At 44.2% G+C, this 19,146-nt stretch overlaps 1 protein-coding gene across 1 annotated transcript; it reads right to left on the reverse strand.

The window, feature by feature from the left end:
- Nucleotides 2,996–5,852, reverse strand: LOC109841640. Its single transcript, XM_020410591.1, has 8 exons — nt 5,771–5,852; nt 5,226–5,549; nt 4,894–5,129; nt 4,606–4,815; nt 4,473–4,533; nt 4,248–4,318; nt 3,781–4,158; nt 2,996–3,052 (listed from the first exon to the last, which is right to left on the reverse strand). Exons 1-8 carry the CDS (start codon nt 5,850–5,852, stop codon nt 2,996–2,998), a joined length of 1,419 nt encoding a protein of 472 aa, XP_020266180.1.

Below are 19,146 nucleotides of genomic sequence, written 5' to 3' on the forward strand. Positions count from 1 at the left end.
GGCTGCGCAAGTGATATAGCTAGTGATGCCAGTGCATCCGCATAAGCGTTCTGGAGACGAGGGATGTATTCAATAAAGAATTCTTCAAAAGAATCTCTGGAGACGAGGGATGTATTCAATAAAGAATTCTTCAAAAGAATCTGCCATTTTGATGGTCTCCTGGTTGTATGGGATTAGGTCTTGGTTCCTGACTTCATACTCTCCACGGACTTGGTTGACTATCAATTAAGAATCCCCAAAAGCTTCGAGATATTCGACCCCCAGCTCCTTGGCGAAACTGAGTCCAATGAGAAGCGTGTTGTACACGGCTACGTTATTGGAACATGGGCTAGTCAGTGAATAAGCCCGAGGCATCACATGCTTCCCCGGGGAAACTAAGACAACTCCAACTCCGGAGGAGACTTTAGAACATCTGGGGGTTATTGCCCTATTAACCGCCCTCGAAGCACCATCAAAGTATAATTGCCATACTTGTTGGTGCGATGTAGTGTTAACCTCGTGGGTTTCATCCGGCAAGTCATCATATACTTCTGCCGTATCCGTGGTCGGGTTTGCCGCCAAAAGATCACAAATCGCTTGTCCTTTGATCAACTTCTGCTGTTTGAAGTGCAAATGATATTGGGACAAGAGAAGGGCCCACTTTGCTAACCGCCAATTCATAGAAGCCGGTTGCGTCATAAATACCCGTACTTGATTAACGTTAGAAATGACGTAAATCGTCTGTCCAACCAAATAATGCCGCATCTTTTGCATTGCGAATACTAATGCAATGCATTCTTTCTCAATCATCGGATATCGAGACTCGGCGCCTACCAAGGTCCTACTTAGGTAATAGATTGCATGTTTGTGACCGTTATCATCGTCTTGTGCTAGTAAAGCACTTATCGAGTGGTTCATCGCCTTGAGATAAATCAAGAACGGTTTACCTGATTTTGGTGCAACGAGAACAGGAGGCTTTGTCAGATAGGTTTTGATATCTTCGAGTGATTTTTGGCATGCGTCGTCCCAAATAAATGACACACCTTTCTTGTTTAGCTTAGAGAATGGTTGGCACTTCCCAGAAAGATTTGAGATGAACCGCCGGATGTAAGCTAAATGCCCTTGCAATCCTCTGAGTTCTCTTAGATTTCTAGGGGGTTGCAGTTCATGTATCGCCTTCACTTTATCAGGATCGATATGTATACCCTTAGTGGTGACAACGAATCCAAGGAATTTTCCGCTGGACATTCCAAGGAAGGATTTAGTGGGGTTCATCTTCAATTGATGACTCCGCATGAGATCGAACATCGTCTTCAAATCCTTGATGTGATCTTCTTTGTTGCGACTTTTTACAACAAAATCATCAACGTAGCACTCGACTGTTTTCCTGAGATGTTCTTGGAAAATCTTAGTCATTGCCCGCTGTTACGTGGCGCCTGCATTCTTTAGACCGAAAGGCATCACCGTGTAGCAAAAGACACCAAGGGGGCGTTCTGAACGATGTATGCTTCTCGTCATTTGGGTGCATCTTGATTTGGTTATATCCTGAAAAGCCATCCATAAAAGACATTCTCTCAAACCCGCACGTATTGTCGATAATGACATCTGTGATTGGGAGAGGAAAGTCATCTTTTGGACATGCCGTATTCAGGTCCCTGAAGTCGATGCAAATCCTGATTTTACCGTTCTTCTTCATGACTGGAACGATATTGGCTAACCAGTCTGGATGTTGCTCCTCTCGGATAAATCCTGATTCGATCAATTTCTTAACCTCTGCCTCAATGGCTTCCATAATCTGCGGACGAAACCGTCTTTGCTATTGCTTGACAGGTTTGGCATCCGACTTGATATTGAGGCGGTGCATTGCCACATTGGGGTCGAGCCCTGGCATATCTTCATAGTTCCAAGCGAAGACGTCAATATATTCCCTGATGAGAGCAATTAATTCCTCCTTCTCATCTGAGGGAAGACTATCGCGGATGAATATAGGCTTTGGGTTGGCCTCGTCACCCATGTTAATTTGGACTATTTTATCTTCAGTGGGGGGTTCTCTCTGTTCGAACCTATCACCATACTGCATGTTTAGATGATGAACCCAGGGGTCTTCCATGTTGGCATTTGATCATCGTTCTCCATTGTGGACGGATCAGCTGTAGCCATGTTCTCCATTAGGGATTTGAATGCTTCCCCCAGACTTGTATCGGAATCCCATTCTGAGGAATCTGAAGGGTACCCATCTTTGTATTGCTCAGATGATTGGTTATTGATTAACCAGCAACATTCGTGAGGAATCTGAAGGGTACCCATCTTTGTATTGCTCAGATGATTGGTTATTGATTAACCAGCAACATTCGTCTTCTGAAGAAGATTCATACCCTAACCCTCGTCTGAATTTATAATAATCATCCGGTTTCCCTTTTGTTACATATGCCGCTTTGGCTAGAATACGAGGACCTCGATCGAAGTATAGACCTTCCACTACTGCAAAGGGGACTATTGGCGACAGACAAATCCGTCGCCAAAAGTCGAAAATCCGTCGCTAAATGTTTTAGCGATGGAAAAAAAGGAATTTCATCGCTAAAACGCCGTCACTATTATAAGGGTAGGTAAAGCGACATTTAGCGACGGAATATCCATCGCTAAATATTACCGACGGTTATATAGAGACGGAAAATCCGTCGCCAAATTCTATACTTTTTGGCGACGGAAATATCCGTCGCTAAAAGTAATCTGAAATTTTTTTAAATTTTTTTTTGAAAATTAGAAATTCCTGTACAATATATTTCACAACAATAATATGTACAATAAATTTACACAACACAAACACATATAACACATATTTTCATTCTCACGCATATATAACAATTATTTCACTAAAAACATAATAAAAACATAATAACAATTATTTCACTAAAAACATAATAAAATCAATCCCTATCATAATAAAATCAGTCCCAACATTATAAATGTTATTTATACAGCACACCCATTATTTTCAATGTTAAAACAAATAAAATCAGTCCCGATCATCATCATCCTCATCACCAACTCCACCTTGTCGAGAAGTCCCAGCCTAAAAATATAAATAAAACGTTATAGAGCAATACGTACATCATCAAAAACTGAATTTTACAGTAAAGTAACAAATTATAAAACAACAAGGCATGACATGCAAGTATAGCAATAATAGAGTATCATGGCATATTCTTACATGTTATATGATTCAGAGAGAGTATCATGGCGAGAGTTTATGTATTATACGCAAGCACGCACATGTTTTTAACAACGCACGCACACACTCTAACCTCACCTGCACACACGCACGCACTCGTACCTATCTCCACCAACACGCACACACGCACACACACAATACAACACATGCAACACCACAACACAACAATAACAACACCACCACCACCACAATAACAATCCCCCAACCCCACCCACCAACCAACCAAACTCCTACCCCCCAAACACCCACCAACCAACAACATAACCAACGACCCTACGCACGAACGCCCCACAACAAAATAAAATAACAACCAACTAACCAACTCACTAGCCAATACAACCATCGCTACGCACGCACGCACCATCAACACCACCATCACATAAAAACATTAAGTATATAATTTTAGTTGTGTTTCGGAGAGAGATATAGTTTGTGTGTAACAGTTTGTGTGATAACATTTAGTCACATGGCATACTCATAACTAAGTAAGAATTTTATATTTAATTCATTTAATTAAAAAAGAAATATATATATATTACCTGATCCGCCAAAAACCGTCTCCTATATGCCTCCTGAGCATCAGAAGGCAGAGTCGATATGAACTGGGTGAATTCCAGCTCCCTCTGCTCCCGGCGCCTCCGTTCTTCCTCCGCCATCTGGAGTAGCTCCGACTCCCGACGCGACTGCCAATCTTCCATCGCTTTCATCCGCTGCTCCATAGTCGGGTCTTGAGAAGAACTGCATCCTGGTGGAGCTGCAGACTCGTAGGTGCTACTGGACTCGTACGGCCGATGCTCGGATCCTCTCCACCTGTATCTGTTCTTCCTACTCGGTCCAATGACGGTCTCGATGATGCTATCCTCCTCCTCTCTACTTAATCGGGTCGGAGTGTTAGAATCGACCTGAGTCTGTGATAATTGCTCCTGCACCTTAGCATGTAATTTCTCCTGCGATATACCAAAACAACCCGGTCAATTCTAACACATTTAAAATGCATTGTTATAAAAATTAAATATACAAATTAACTGCTACTTACAGCCAGATCCCGGTTCTGCGCTTTCTTCACTTCATCGGCGTAATTTGGTCTCCAACCAGTCAGAATACGATCTGCAAAATGCCCGAGTTCTCCCCTTCCCTATTTTATTCACATATATCATTAACTCATAACACATAAATTATACTCAAATTGATAACCTAAGAGCTAATATATTATATACCTCAAGCGCCAATTGATGATAATGCTGGCTGAAGGACCTGGAGCCCCCGTGATGCTCGTAACTGCGGGGCGCATTGCGGTTCCTCCTTGCTATTTCAGCTTGTTCCTGCAAAAGAATGTTAAACAGATATAATATAGAATTTCAAACAATAAACGAAGATATATACTTCAATAATACCTGAGCTTCGGCCGTGTCCCAATAATCGCAAAGTGCAAAAAAATCAACTCCATCGGCGCGCTCGTCAAGATGCCAGTAACGCTCCCAATCTTCTGTTCTTTGAGTAAAATATTTTTTCTTCAGCTCTGACCGCCACCTCTTGAACGATAGATTGATTTGCGTGAAGCAGTAAGTCCAGGCATAAGCGTAATCGTCAAGAAAGAAAAATCGCTTCAGCATACAATGAAAAAAGAGATACAAATCAGTGTGTTAAACAAAATAATATAAACTATAAAATAAATGACTCACACATATATATCGCCAACAAGCCACCAGCGCATCAATCCGCTGCGACTTCCACGTCAAATATATGTTGAAGAAATCATGTCTCCTGGCTAAAGCGGCGAGGAAATTGTTGAAAGAGTTAGCAAATGGCCCGACAGGCACGCCGTTCTGCCATCGGATCACGGCCCTCCGACGAATATCTGGGACGAGGTTCTGTGGCTTGGTACTACTGCGGCCGCGCCTAGTAGGTCGCTCGGTACCTACGAAAAAATAAAATTCAGGCGAAATATAAATCAATCAATATCGATAATACAAATTAAAATATTAACATATAAACTATAAAAATCTATACACACCTTTCAATTCGAGGCATCTACGCCTTGCTTGTTCATACCTCTGCTGTGCGATAAGTCGCAAATCATGATAAGCATCCCAATCCTCCTTCACCTTGGCCGGGTCGTGGGCTCGCTGATCCGGAATAGAATCCGGCGGTAGTGGCGCAGCTTCTACAGCTGCGCTATATGGCTCATATCGGCGCTCCTCCAATACATCTGCAGCCTGAGGAGGCGACGGCGGCATCTCTGCATGCTGGGCAGGATCAACGAGTGTCTCCGCATCAGGTGGAGCATCTCCTCGTCCTGTGTCCTGTGGCGGCCCGTCATGTGTAGCAGCGATGCGGCCTGCGTAGGAAATGTGAAAAAATAATGTTAGGCTCGTATTAATAGTTTATAGAAATGTACAGATATAATAAATAAATAAAAATACCTGACGTAGAGCCATGTGCGTCGCCTCCATCATGTGTAGCAGCGATGCGGCCTGCGTAGGAAATGTTAAAAAATAATGTTAGGCTCGTATTAATAGTTAATAGAAATGTACAGATATAATAAATAAATAAAAATACCTGACGTAGAGCCATGTGCGTCGCCACCAGAATGTCTACCAAAAAGTCTCTCAAGCGCTCTCTTACGTAATCCTTTTGTCATCTATACTTTAAAAACAGAATGAGTACCCAACAAAACTATAATACATGACAAAAACTGATACATGATAACCAGTCAAACAGATAATATAAAGGCAATACTATAATACATGACACAAACTGATACATGATAACCAGTCAAACAGATACATGAATGTTCTTTTTAAATCATAACCAAGTATTATATTATTATGATGATGTTGAGGCTCTACTCTGCGACCGTGTGCGGTTAGCCTGCGACCGTGTGCGTGCCGACAAAAGGACTGTCCTTATAGTTTTATAGACTCTACCGTGGACTTGTTTTTTGACTTTACGCCTTGGCTCACATATAATCGCAGGTATATCAGGGCGCGCCAGTGCAATTTCATCCACCAGATTATTTTGTGTCAAGGAAAACTCAGCAACTGTTTCATCGGCCAAGATAACATCTTCCTGATCTTTGTCAGACACGGCTTCATGAATGTAGGATCTAGGCGGATTCTTAAGGACAACCCATTCGTCATTTTTTATTATATCTTTGACATAAAAGCACTGTTTAGTGTGAGCAGCTAACATGTACTTTTCAGTCTGATATATTTCCTTGTTAAGATTAACGAGTGTGTAACCGTAGTCATCCTTCGCCTTTTTCAGCTCACACCAACGAACCTTAAACATCACATGTCTGACTTCATTATTAATCCCATAGAAAATCTCCACAATGTCTTCTACCTGACCATAGCAATAGATTTCACCTTGTATCGGACAGAACACACTGCTATTTTGCGTTTGTCGTCTCTCTTCGAAACCGATGGTGTTAAACCTAAAGCCGTTGATACAGTAGCCTCCATAACACTTAACCACGTTAGAAGGACCTCTGGCATATAAACATATTTTCTCAGACAGGTTAACCACATTCGTAATACGTCGGTCAACCTTTAGGAAAAGAAACAGATAAAATATAAATATCTGTTGGCAGGCACATATTTGATATACAAATCAGAAATGTAAATAAATCTTACTTCACCCTTCAGCCATGCAGGGAATTGTCTAGAGTGTGTGTCCATAACTCTTTTATTTTTTGTTCTGCATTTAAGAATAGTCTGGACATATCGGATGTGAAGCCTAGAATAAAATCATTTATAACAGTTAAATAGAGATAGTTATTGTGATGTGATATGATCTGATTCAAACAGTTAAATACTTACGTCGCGTATATGTTAAATGTAGTATCATTGCTCAAGATATATGTGTGGGCTTGATCTAGCTCCATTCTGGGGAATCTAGTGTCCTCCCCACGATCATTATAGAATGTTCCGTCAATTATTCGTTGGGGACGGTTGAGCCTTGTCTCCACACCCCGCAAGTAACGAGAGATGAAATTCAAACTCTCATTACTTATATAGTTCTCTGCTATCGATCCTTCAGGACGTGCACGATTATGCATCAAATGTTTCATGAAACCCAAATACCTACAAGCATATAGTTTCATGATTTGTGACAAAATAAAACTGATATACGTAATTTAACAAATATTAATTGAGCATTATAATAATAAATACCTCTCCACAGGGTACATCCAGCGATATTGAACTGGTCCTGCGATGCGGGCTTCATATGCTAAATGTATTGTGAGATGCACCATGACCGTAAAGAACGAGGGTGGAAATAGAATTTCAATTTTACACAGTGTATTGGCTACACGTCCCTCTAATTCTTCAAACTCCCTGACATCAATCACCTTGGAGCACAACTGCTTGAAGAAACCGCAATATTCTATTACCACCATCGCGAGTTCCTTCTCAGCATGTCGCAACGCAACCGGGAGAAGTTGATGCAATAGAATATGATGGTCATGTGTCTTGAGTCCCAAAATTTTCCTGTCCTCAATATGCACATTTGCTGAAATGTTTGAAGCATAACCATCCGGTGTCTTCACGGACTTTAGAAATAAACACATATTATGGATCTCATCCTTCGACAGTGTGACACGGGAGGCTGGGAGTACAAACTTTCCGTCACCCTTATCTATAGCTTGCAGTTCGGGACGGATGTTCAATTCTGCTAGGTCTCGACGTGCCCTTAAGTCATCTTTTGATTTTTTCCCGTCCTGCAACAAAGTGTTCAAGAGATTCTCGCATATGTTCTTCTCGATGTGCATGACATCCAAGTTGTGACGTATTTTTAAACTTCTCCAATATGGCAATTGATAAAATATGCTGAATTTTGACCATCCATGCGGAAGTTCAGTACCCTTAGAGACACGCCCACGCGATTGGACAGTGCGAGGTTTATTTCCTTTCGAATTGCCTTTGAGAAATTGCTTACCCTTTTCCCTTCCCTTCCAATTTTGCTTCAATATTTTTCTCCTAACCCCAAATGGATTTTCTTTGTTGAATATTTTCTTTCCAAATATCTTTTTAGGTAGAGGATGTAGAAGCTCAAATATTTCTTCCCCTGTCAGCCTTGGTGGTGCCGGTCTGTTTTCTGGATTGCCGTCGAACTTTCCTACTAACTTTCTGAACTTGCCGGTCTGTTTTCTGGATTGCCGTCGAACTTTCCTACTAACTTTCTGAACTTGTGCCCTGTAGGTAACCCATCTTCTGTGTTGCCAATAACAGAACTTACGGCTGTATTTCAGGAACTTTCCCTCATAATCTGACATGCAAATCGGACAAGCAATCTGACCCTTCATCGACCATCCAGACAAGTTAGCATATGCTAGAAAGTCATTAATTGTCCACATGACCATTGCACGCATATGGAAAGCCTCCTTACCATAAGCATCGTAAGTGCTGACGCCTTCATCCCAGAGAAGCTTCAAGTCGTCAATTAATGGTTGGAGGAAAACATCAATGTCATTTCCAGGAGAATATCTTCCAGGGATCAAGAGTGACAGTATCATGTATGGCTGCTTCATGCACATCGATGGCGGCAGGTTGTACGGTGTCAGCAACACTGGCCAGGTAGACCAAGCAGAGCTCATTACTCCAAACAGATTAAATCCATCGCTAGCAAGCCCCAGCCTAATATTCCGAGACTCCTTACCAAAGTCAGGGTATATACAATCGATGTGCTTCCATGCCTCACCATCAGCATGATGTCTCAATTTCCCGTCCTCTTTGCGATCGGTCGAATGCCATCGCATATTCTCAGCCAGCTCGGCAGACATATAAAACCTCTGCAGCCTAGGAATAATAGGAAAATATCGGAGAACCTTCACAGGGATTCTGCTCTGTTTATTGGATGATATGCCTTCAGATGTGCCCGTATGTTTTTTCCAGCGTGATACATGACACGTCGGACATTCCTCTAGACCTTCATTACCCTTATTGTACAAGATGCAGTCATTAGGACAGGCGTCTATCTTTTTGTAATCAAGACCCAGGGTATCAACAATCTTGTGAGCTTCATAATAAGTTGTGGGGATGCTCTTCTCGCCGCCTGGAATGACTTTCCTGAGCAAGTCTAATAACATCTCGAAATGTGTAACAGCCATCCCACTGAGTGTTTGGATATGAAGAAGCCTCAGCATAAAAGAAAGCCTTGTGAACTCGGTGCAACCCTCGTATAACGGTGACTCGTTTTCTTCAACAAGTCTCATCAATCGGGCTACATCTTTAAACATATCAGTAGTGTTAACATCACTCGAAGACGGCACGGTAAGAATATCTTCCAACATATCAGTTGTGTCAATTGTCGGATTGTCGACATCAGTAAACTCTTCCTCTAATTACATCACCGGGACGCCTTCACCGTGATGACTCTAAAATACATAAGAGCTATCAAAGCCATTGATTGACAGATGGAAACTTACGTCACTCCTAGTGAGCATTATCATTCCTACAATTCTTGCAAGGACAAAAAATCAACCCGCTGAGTGACCGTAGAGGGTTAGTGTCAGAGTAGGCTAAGAAAGCTTCTATCCCATCCTTGTATCGATTGTCTAGATGCCTTCGATCACGTGGTATGCCCATGAACGATTTGTCAGGAATTGTCCGCATCTAGAATTTAAAAATTAATGGAAGTGAGCATATCCCTACATATATCATTTTAAGTTATAGGACAAGTGTGTGTGATCGGCTGTCAGAGGAAGGCTTCTATCCCATTAGGTATGTAAATGTAGCGTGTATATGTATTTACGTGTGTTCAAGTGTACTTTTATTTCGTCAAAATTTTGGCAGCTGGTATGCCCATGAACGATTTGTCAGGAATTGCCCGCATCTAAAATTTAAAAATTAATGGAAGTGAGCATATCCCTACATATATTATTTTAAGTTATAGGACAAGTGTGTCTGATCAGCTGTCAGAGGAAGGCTTCTATCCCATTAGGTATGTAAACATAGCGTGTATATGTATTTACGTGTGTTCAAGTGTACTTTTATTTCGTCAAAATTTTGGCAGCACCTACCCGCTGTTCTCCGAGTACACTATAGTACACGGAGAACAACGAGTAAGCACCGCCGAAACTCTGATGAAAAGAAAGTACACAAGAACACATGTAAATACATATGCACGCCATGTTTACATACCTAACCCGTCCAAACTGGACAAATCCAATAAATATTTATATATAAGCCCTCCGTCACATACGAGTACGGAAAGGTTATCGGACCGAACACGATGGTATCGTATCCGCCAACAATCCTGTACGCGTATGTGACAAGTAAATAAAGAGATTATATATAGTATTTATTGGACGGGGTATTCTACGGCTCGAAAATATGAGTGTATAGTGTGTGCAATTTCTATGTAATTAGCGATATAATAGTTAGGATAAACCCTCACAATCACCTCACCCTCATTGTAACCATCACCCTAACCCTAACCCTCACCTTCACCCTCCCCTAACCCTAAACCTAAACCTAACCTAAAACTCACCTCAAACTCACCCCCACCCCCACCCTAACCCTCACCCTCAGCATCATCCCCACCCCCACCCTAACCCTCACCCTCAGCATCACCCCTACACTAACCCTAACCCTAACCCTCAACCTCACCATCACCCCCACACTTACCCTCACATAACCCTAACCCTCACCCTCACCTTCACCCCCTAACCCTAACCTTAACCCTCACCCTCATCTAACCCTAACCTTAACCCTCAACGTCAACCTAAAACTCACCCCCACCCCTACCCAAACCCTAACCCTCAGCATCACCCCCACCCTCACCCCTATACTAACCCTAACCCTAACCCACAACCTCACCATCACCCCCACACTCACCCTCACATAACCCTAATCCTCACCTAACCGTAACCCTCAACCTCAACCTTACCATCACCCCTACGCTCACCCTCACCTAACCATAACCCTAACCCTCACCCTCACCTTCACCCTCCCCTAACCCTAACCCTAATCTTAATTTTCTTATATTATAATTTTAACAATATGAATATTTTTTATTAGGGTTTTGATTTTTCCATAATTTTTTGGTTTTGCAAAAATTAAATTATAATTATAACTATAATCTTAATTTTTTATTAGGGTTTTGATTTTTTTATTAGGAGTTTTGATTTTTCATAAATTATTTGGTTTTGTCAAAAATTAAACTATAAACTATAAGATTGAGGGGAGAGGGGAAAGGGGTACCTTAAGAGAGAGGGGGAGAGATCGAGGCGGTGGCGACGGCGGCGGCGCGGCGGCTCCACCCAAGCGGCGGCGCGGCGACGAGGGGGGGGGGCGGCGGTCTGAGAGTGGGGGGGCACGGGTTTGAGAGAGAGAGGGGGAAAGAGAGGGGGGCGGTGGCGGGTTTGAGCTCCACCCAACGGCGGGCGGCGACGGCGGCGGCGAGATGGGGCGGCGGGTCTGAGAGGCGGGGGCGAGGGTCTGGGGGACGAGATGGGGACAGAGGGGGGGTGGCGGGTCTGAGAGAGGCTAATAAGCCTCTCTCAGTAAATTCGGGCGCGGGCTGCCCAAAAATTTTGGGCGCCCGCGCCCGAAATTTTTTTCCCACCCAAAACTTTTAGCGACGGATTATTCCGTCGTTAAAAGTTATTTTAATGACGGAATTTCCGTCGCTAAATGATTCTTTACCGACGGAAATGAAGTTTGTCGGTAATATTTTAGCGACGGAAAAGTTTAGTCGCTAAAACAACATTTTCTGTCACTAAAACATCATTTTCCTACGAACATATAGAGACGGAAATTCCGTCGCTATAAGTCATGTTATAGCGATGGAATATTCCATCACTAAATGTTCGTAGCCAATAACCCATTTTCTAGCAGTGTTCTCCGAGTGTGAAATCATATCCCTGTTTTTCCATGAGCTTGCGCGCTTCCGTACTATACTTAGATAAATACCGACCAGGTTTGTCATCATTCTCATCTTCCCTTAAGAAATGATCTGGTAATGGAAAACTCTCTCCTTTACCGTAAATCACTTCTCTTTCGCCTCCTATTTTGGTAGGAATGACCAGGGTTGTTCCGAAAGAATGCTAGAGGCGTTTCTTTGTTATATAGGACGATCGAAGCGGCGCATATAAATCGGGATTATCATACAATTCTTTTATCACATCATCAAGAGACAGTGAGTACTCTAAATCGTTATTTATTTTATTATTGGCAAGTTGCCAGTTACAACTGCCATCTGACGATTGTTCATCGTCAATGTTGATTACAAAGGGTACAATGTCGTTTAAAACATAACCTCTATTGTAATCAAGTCCGGCTTCGGTATCAGCTTCTTCTTCGCTGTCTGTGCCATGGGCCGATGATTCAGTATCAGATTCGTTACCATAAAAGAGAGAATCAGTGAAATAATTCTCATACCCTTTGAATGGTTGCTTATCCGCGACCACCGTCCTAACCTTATTATCAGAGTCGACATATTTCAAACACTAATGGAGAGTGGAGGGGATTATAACGTTACTATGGATCCAAGGCCGACCCAATAGTAAGTTATATGAAGTCTCGGCATCGATCACATAACATGTGACTTCCGTCTTCAAATCACCCATTTGATATTTTATCCGGATCTTACCCAAGGGTCTTGACCCGCTAGTATTGAATCCATAGATGACAGTGCCTGTGGACGCCAACTTACTAACTGGAATGCCAAGGATAAGCGAAGCGGCATAATTCTCACAGCAGAACCCGGATCCACTTGGATTCGGTTGACTTTGTTGGAGCCAATGTACCCAATGAAGTATAGGGGTCGATCATGGTTCAAATTCTTCGTCTGCATATCCTCTTTGGTGAAGGTAATGCAGGGAAGGTTTTTAACCGCTATATTACAGTGTTGAATTGACGGTTCTGGCTCTTCAGGTACGGGATTGACCCGAGTAAGGAACACTTCTGAATTGGCCAAGGCTTCTTGCAAGGCTTCCCTGGTTTCTTTAGACAACTGTAGCAACTTATACAATGTTATCCGTGCTGGGATGTTAGCTAGTTGACCATAATATCAAAGACGTGCGGAGTGTTCGAGCTTTCCGGTTTATCTCTTCCAATCGGACGATTGAAACAAGACTGCTTCGGATTTTGAACCTCCTGGGCTTCTTTTCTTTCTGTTTATTAACCGGCTATCGTCGAGTTTCTTCAACCGGTCTAGGAGTCGTAATCACACCCAGCTCCGTGAGAGTTCTGGCTAGTCCTTGCTTAGTCACCCCCTGCTCAGCTAACTGATCACTAGATGATGGATAGTTGAAGTGATACTGATTTCCGCTTCTAGTGGCGAAGACTTCTTGCTCTTCTTCGGAGAGCGGGAAGGTAGGAGCTTCATTACCATCTTCTTCGAAGATCGCGGAGGTAGCATTGCCTTCATTACCATCTTCTTCGAAGATCGCGGAGGTAGCATTGCAGGACTTGCCTTTACCCTTTCTGGTTGAGGAAGTCGTCCACTGGAGGTAGCATTGCAGGACTTGCCTTTACCCTTTCTGGTTGAGGAAGTCGTCCACTGATCGTCTTTAATTAGATCGGGATGAACCCATAGGATTTTGCCGTTTGGGGCTGTGTGTGGCACAAGTCTTTTTTGACGTTGTCCATATGGGTCGTCATTCACCATCTTCATTCCTACTTTGGTGATGCGCTCTGGTTCAAACCATGCTGTGGGCACTGATCCAAAGCTGATTGATATTGCATTTGCTCCGACATTCTTGGACAGCTTCGGGGTTATGACGCCTACATCAATTAACGCCTGGATCTTATCCTTGATATGGTAGCATGACTTTGTAGGGTGATGGACCGCTCTATGGTATGCGCAATACTTCGGATCCGTCACTTTGCTAGCCCCTTCTTGATCCACGATCGCAGGTACCTGGATCTTATTATTTTCCAACAGGTACTTAAAGATGCCGGGAACTTCGTCATCTTTGAAGGAGTACACTTTAGGAAATCTTGGCTCCGAAGATTTCTGCTTTTGAGGCCGTTGTTGCCATTGCGACCGAGATTGTTGTGATGCTTGTTGTTGTGGCTGTTGCTGAGGTTGCAATTGGAAAGTTTGATTAGCATCAACTGCATTAGCATGTGCCTTACCTTTCCCTCGTTGGACGAAATTTTGCTGTGGAGCATTCGTCGCCTGTTGGCCTCTTTCCGCCTTCTTCCTTCTGAGGAATCGCTCGGCTTGCTCTCCTCGGACCTTCAAATCCTTCCATGTTTTGGACGGTGCTGTCCCCATTGCTTCCAACACGTCCAATGCGAGGTTGTTGTGGCAAGTCCGGAGAATGAACTCTTCAGTGATCGGGTACCGACAGTTCATCGCCTTGTTCCAGAACCTTTTGACGAAGGTATCAACCAATTCCCCGTCTTTTTGTTTCTCGTCAAGCAACAACCCGATGGATATCTCGGTGTCGTCGTTGAAGAAGTTAGTGAGGAATTTAGTCTCCATGTCGTCCCAGCTATTCACACTTCCTGGCTTGAGGCGGCGATACCAATCGAAGGCGGCTCCACGAAGAGTGCCAACGAAGGACCGTACCATCAGAGGCTCATTACCAGAGATAACCCCCAGGTGTGATTTGAAGTAAATCAAATGCTGAGTGGGCGAACCCATCCCATTAAACGGCGTGAAGTTAATTAGATTGAACTTCGCCGGATATGGGATCGATTCCCATTCTCTTGGGTATGGACAAGGAATGCCCGTCTTCTTCATCTCTTGAGCGGAAATTAATGTATTGATTTTGCTCTCGAGGTTTTTAATCTTCAAGCTTTCACCTGTGTTTTCGCTAGCATTCTCGTTACCACCCCCTGCATTGACGGGAGGATTACTAGCATTATGAGCTTCATTCGCACCTGTGTCCTCATCTTCCTGATTAACCTGGTTACGACGACTTGGTTCGCCTTGCTGGTTCATCAATGCTTGGATTTGTTGGTCATGCATTTCTCTCATATTCTGCATGGCTATCTGCATTTCAAACTTGAAGCTCTCTTGTTGTTTAGCCATGGCTTCTTCGAGCATCTTGGCCACTTGTTACGCACTTATCATAAGTGACTCGCGGGGTTGTCCCTCGCTAGATACTGTATTATCTGATGCAACCGCAGAGCAGGCATCCGATTCTTCATCTTCTAAAGGTAATCTTGTTCGAATCCTATCATAAGTTCCTCGTTTGATGGCTCCAGACTACAGACGGTTTATACGCCGGAGTGCTTTCAGAATCGACTCGAGATTATCCTGTGTCGATGTCCCTTTGCCGGTCATATTAGTGGTGACCTTCGGGAATTCTCCGTCTTCAACTACCGTTCTTCTTTGTCGAAAACACCTAGACCTTGGTTTTGGCGTTTTGATACTGAGCCTTTCGAAAACCGAAATTCTTTCGGGGACTGTTTTGATGCAGTTGCACTCAGACAATACTGCCCGAATGAGTTTAGAACAAGGGCATTGAGTTTCTAGTTCTCGAGGACTCCTTTTCCTGGTTTTACTCGTACCCCCAACACGATAGTACAACTCGTCGGTTTGAAGGTCGGAGTAACCTATCGTGTGTTGGCACGACTTCTCAGGTATAACGCTATCGTCATCAGACGACAATGTTTTCTTCTGAGGGCGAACTACCTTCTTTGGGCTTTCAAGAGTCACACGCCTCGAAACACGTCTTTGTGGGCGTGAGTTCTCAACGGGCTCCTGGACTTCAATGCGCAAACTGGTGCGCCTAGCTACCATGATCTCTTTGTCATGTTGAGGGTGGCGGCGACTCCCAGCATGTTGAGTCGTTCGGTGCTTCTTTATCGGGCACAAACGTTCTTGAACTGGAGCTTTGCATCCCTCATCGGGAAGTGGACCGAGACGCTCCAAAACTGACTTCCTTCTTCGGGATGGTCTTGCGGGATCTCCCGGAGCAGCTATGAGAATTATCGGCGATTTAGGTTGGTTCGCCGGAGGTTGAACTTGCGTTGAAGGCTGCTTAGCCTGAATCGCCACTTCAGACTTTGGCATCCATACTTTGCGGGTTGGTGGCGGCTTCTTGGCCACTTCCTTCTGCAGTCTTCTGCAGGCTTCTTGGACTTGAGCCCGTGCTTGCGCTGACAGTGCGCGGCGCTTGTGAATGCGCTCATCGAGTGTCGAACGATTTCGTTTAACACGGATCCATTCATTCGTTGGCGGCTTGGGGGAGCTGCCATTCATTGTTTGTTGAGGTTGTTTGCCTCTCCTGTTCTTCAGATCCGCGTTATAGCGGTTTCCATCAGTGGACTCCATTACCTTCGCGAATTATCGCGCCAGGCGTTAACGTCGCCTCTGGCGGGCTCTCTTTGAAAGAGTCACTACTCCCTTAGTGACCGAGGAATTGGCAAGAACAGATTAGACCTGGTTGGAGGTCGGTGGAGCTTCACTCGATGCAACTTCGACTTCGCCATCGATTGGGGTGAGATCTTTGTTGGCATTCTGCACTTCTTCGTACCAACAGACTTTTCTCTTGGAGGAGAACTTCTTGGACTTGAGGGGGGAGGTGGATCCGGACGAGGACGACAGATACTCCTCGAACTTTTGTTGGTCGAATTCATACTCGACCTCCTCCTCGACCGGGATCGAGATCCGCGGCTGCGACGCAACGATCTCAGCAGCGAGATCGGTGGCTCCCACTGTGGTCGCTAGATTGTTCGCGGGAAAAATTGCTTTTATTGAAGTCATTGTTTTCTTATGCAACAGTTTATCGGTTACAAAAGATCCGGTCTTTTTATAAGATCCGGTTACAACAAAATCAAAGAAAAAATAAAAATTACAACTTTCCATTTCTCGAACAAATCACAAGATCCTGTTTTGCGGTCTCTTGCTTGTGTGGGTTCTTTGCTTGCTCCGGGGTTAATCCGTAGACCACCGCGTGATCTTGATCCGGTCGGATCTACACGGTATGACAGGTGTTATTTCACGAAGGAAATAACAGCCGAGGGGATTATTTCACCAAGGAAATAATAGCCCTAAGTAATCGAAATCGACCAAGCGAAATCGATACTCTTCTCGGGATCAAAAACCAAGTTTTGATCCGGAGGATGACCGTGTGGATCTCAGATCTGATCTCTCTCGAACTCCTGCCTTGTTTGACATGGACGATCGCCAAGAACCAGATCTGAAAAGTTTGAGTCTTCAAAGCTCGAAAGTTCAGTTCTCAATCCGGCAGAGTTTCACCTCAAAAGTTCCCAGTCCTTCAAACAATGAGCCTAGGGGTCTATTTATAGGCTCCTCAAACCAGATCTGGGCTCAGATCTAGGCCCAGATCTGGTGGCTCGTCCCAGGTGGCTCGGCCACCGAGGCCCACCAAGAGGTGGCTCGGCCGCCACCATAGTGGCTCGGACCTATGGTCGACCGACCAAGTGGCGCCTCAGCCACCGAGCACCTCTGGTGGCTTCGCCGAAGCCGACCACCATGTGGTGGCTGCGGCCGAGCACCCCTTGGTGGCTCGCCGAGCCACCCTTGGTGCTCGCCGAGCCACCCTTGGTGGCTTCGGCGCGCCACCCCTTGGTGGCTCGTCTTTGGCCGAGCCACCAAATCTGGCTGGCTGGCGCCTTCGCCAAACGCACGCATTGGTGCTCGGCCACCGAAGCCACCAATTTGGGCTCAGTTTTGGCCAGACCGACCAGTGGTGCTCGCTTTGGCCGTGCCTCCAAGTGGTGGGCTTCGGTTTTGGCAAAACCCCCTCGGTGTTTGGTTTTGTGTCGTTTTCCGGTTTCGCGGTTTATCCGAACTTCATTGTTGATCTGGACTCTGATTTGGCAGTCCGGATCCTGATTTGGCAGTAAATCCGCTTTGGTGTTGTGGTCTAACGATCCTGCTTAGATATATCGCCCGATGGTTCGTTGATTTGTCGAATCACCGTGCCGAGCTGTGTTAAGGGACCTATAAGAAGTTTTATACGCCTACAAGGATGTTTATCACTCGCTTCTCGCGTGGGGTCTTTGCCTGTGTCGGGGTTTATCCGTGGACCGTCACGGATCAGATCTGGTTGATCAGAAGGCTAAATATTTGTTGCTTCATAAAGGAAACAAGAACAGAAGTGATAATCTCAACCAAGTAAGATTACGACTCTTCTCGAGATTAGTACAGATTCTGATCTCAAGGAATGACGAAACGGGCCTCGGATCTCTCGAAATGCTCCTTCTTTATGCCGAAGTTCACCAAAATCTACTAGCCCTTCTGTGAAATTCGTGGGATTAACTCTCTAAATCGACAGCACCTCGCCCTCTTTTTAGAATTTTCGATCCCCTGCGTATAAGACCCTAGGCTTGTATTTATAGTCTTTAGCTGTGGTGTTTTTGGGTAAGAATAAGTGATTTGGCCTCATCTTCAGTTAATAACAGTCTAACCACGTTTAGGGATATTATCCAAGTAGTTGGGAGGCTCTGGAACGAAAAAATCCTAAGAAAACTTTAAAATACACGTTTTCAAGAACCGGGATGTGAGTCAGTTCAATGTGACCCACACGGGTGCGGGTCACATTAAGGTGACCCGCATGGGTGCGGGTCACATCAACGTGACCCACACGGCTGTGGGTCATATCAACGTGACCTGAACAAATGCGGGTCAATTTCATGTGACTCGCACACTGGCGGGTCGCTTTGATGTGATTTTCAAGCGACTATGTCTTGTTTGGTCTTGTTCCGTTGTTTCACGGATTTGTACATTTTACCAACTCGCTTTATATGTTTCGTCGTTTCATCTTGGCATCAGATAATTGTTAGGTCTCATACTATGAGCCTACATCTTCTAATCTTGTTTTGATGATTACAAATAATTCCAAATATTGTTTGTTTAGTATTTATGTTTTCTTATTAGGTATTCTAGACAAACAATATGCTTAAAGGATGGATGGACTAGAGCTTTCACGATCATATCCATTGGAGGATGGAAGGAAATAGTGGAATGAAGCCTATGCATTCTAGTCAAAATCCAAGTTCAAG

This window comes from Asparagus officinalis, chromosome 5 (assembly GCF_001876935.1).
Source record: "Asparagus officinalis chromosome 5, Aspof.V1, whole genome shotgun sequence".
NCBI classification, from domain to species: Eukaryota; Viridiplantae; Streptophyta; class Magnoliopsida; order Asparagales; family Asparagaceae; genus Asparagus; species Asparagus officinalis.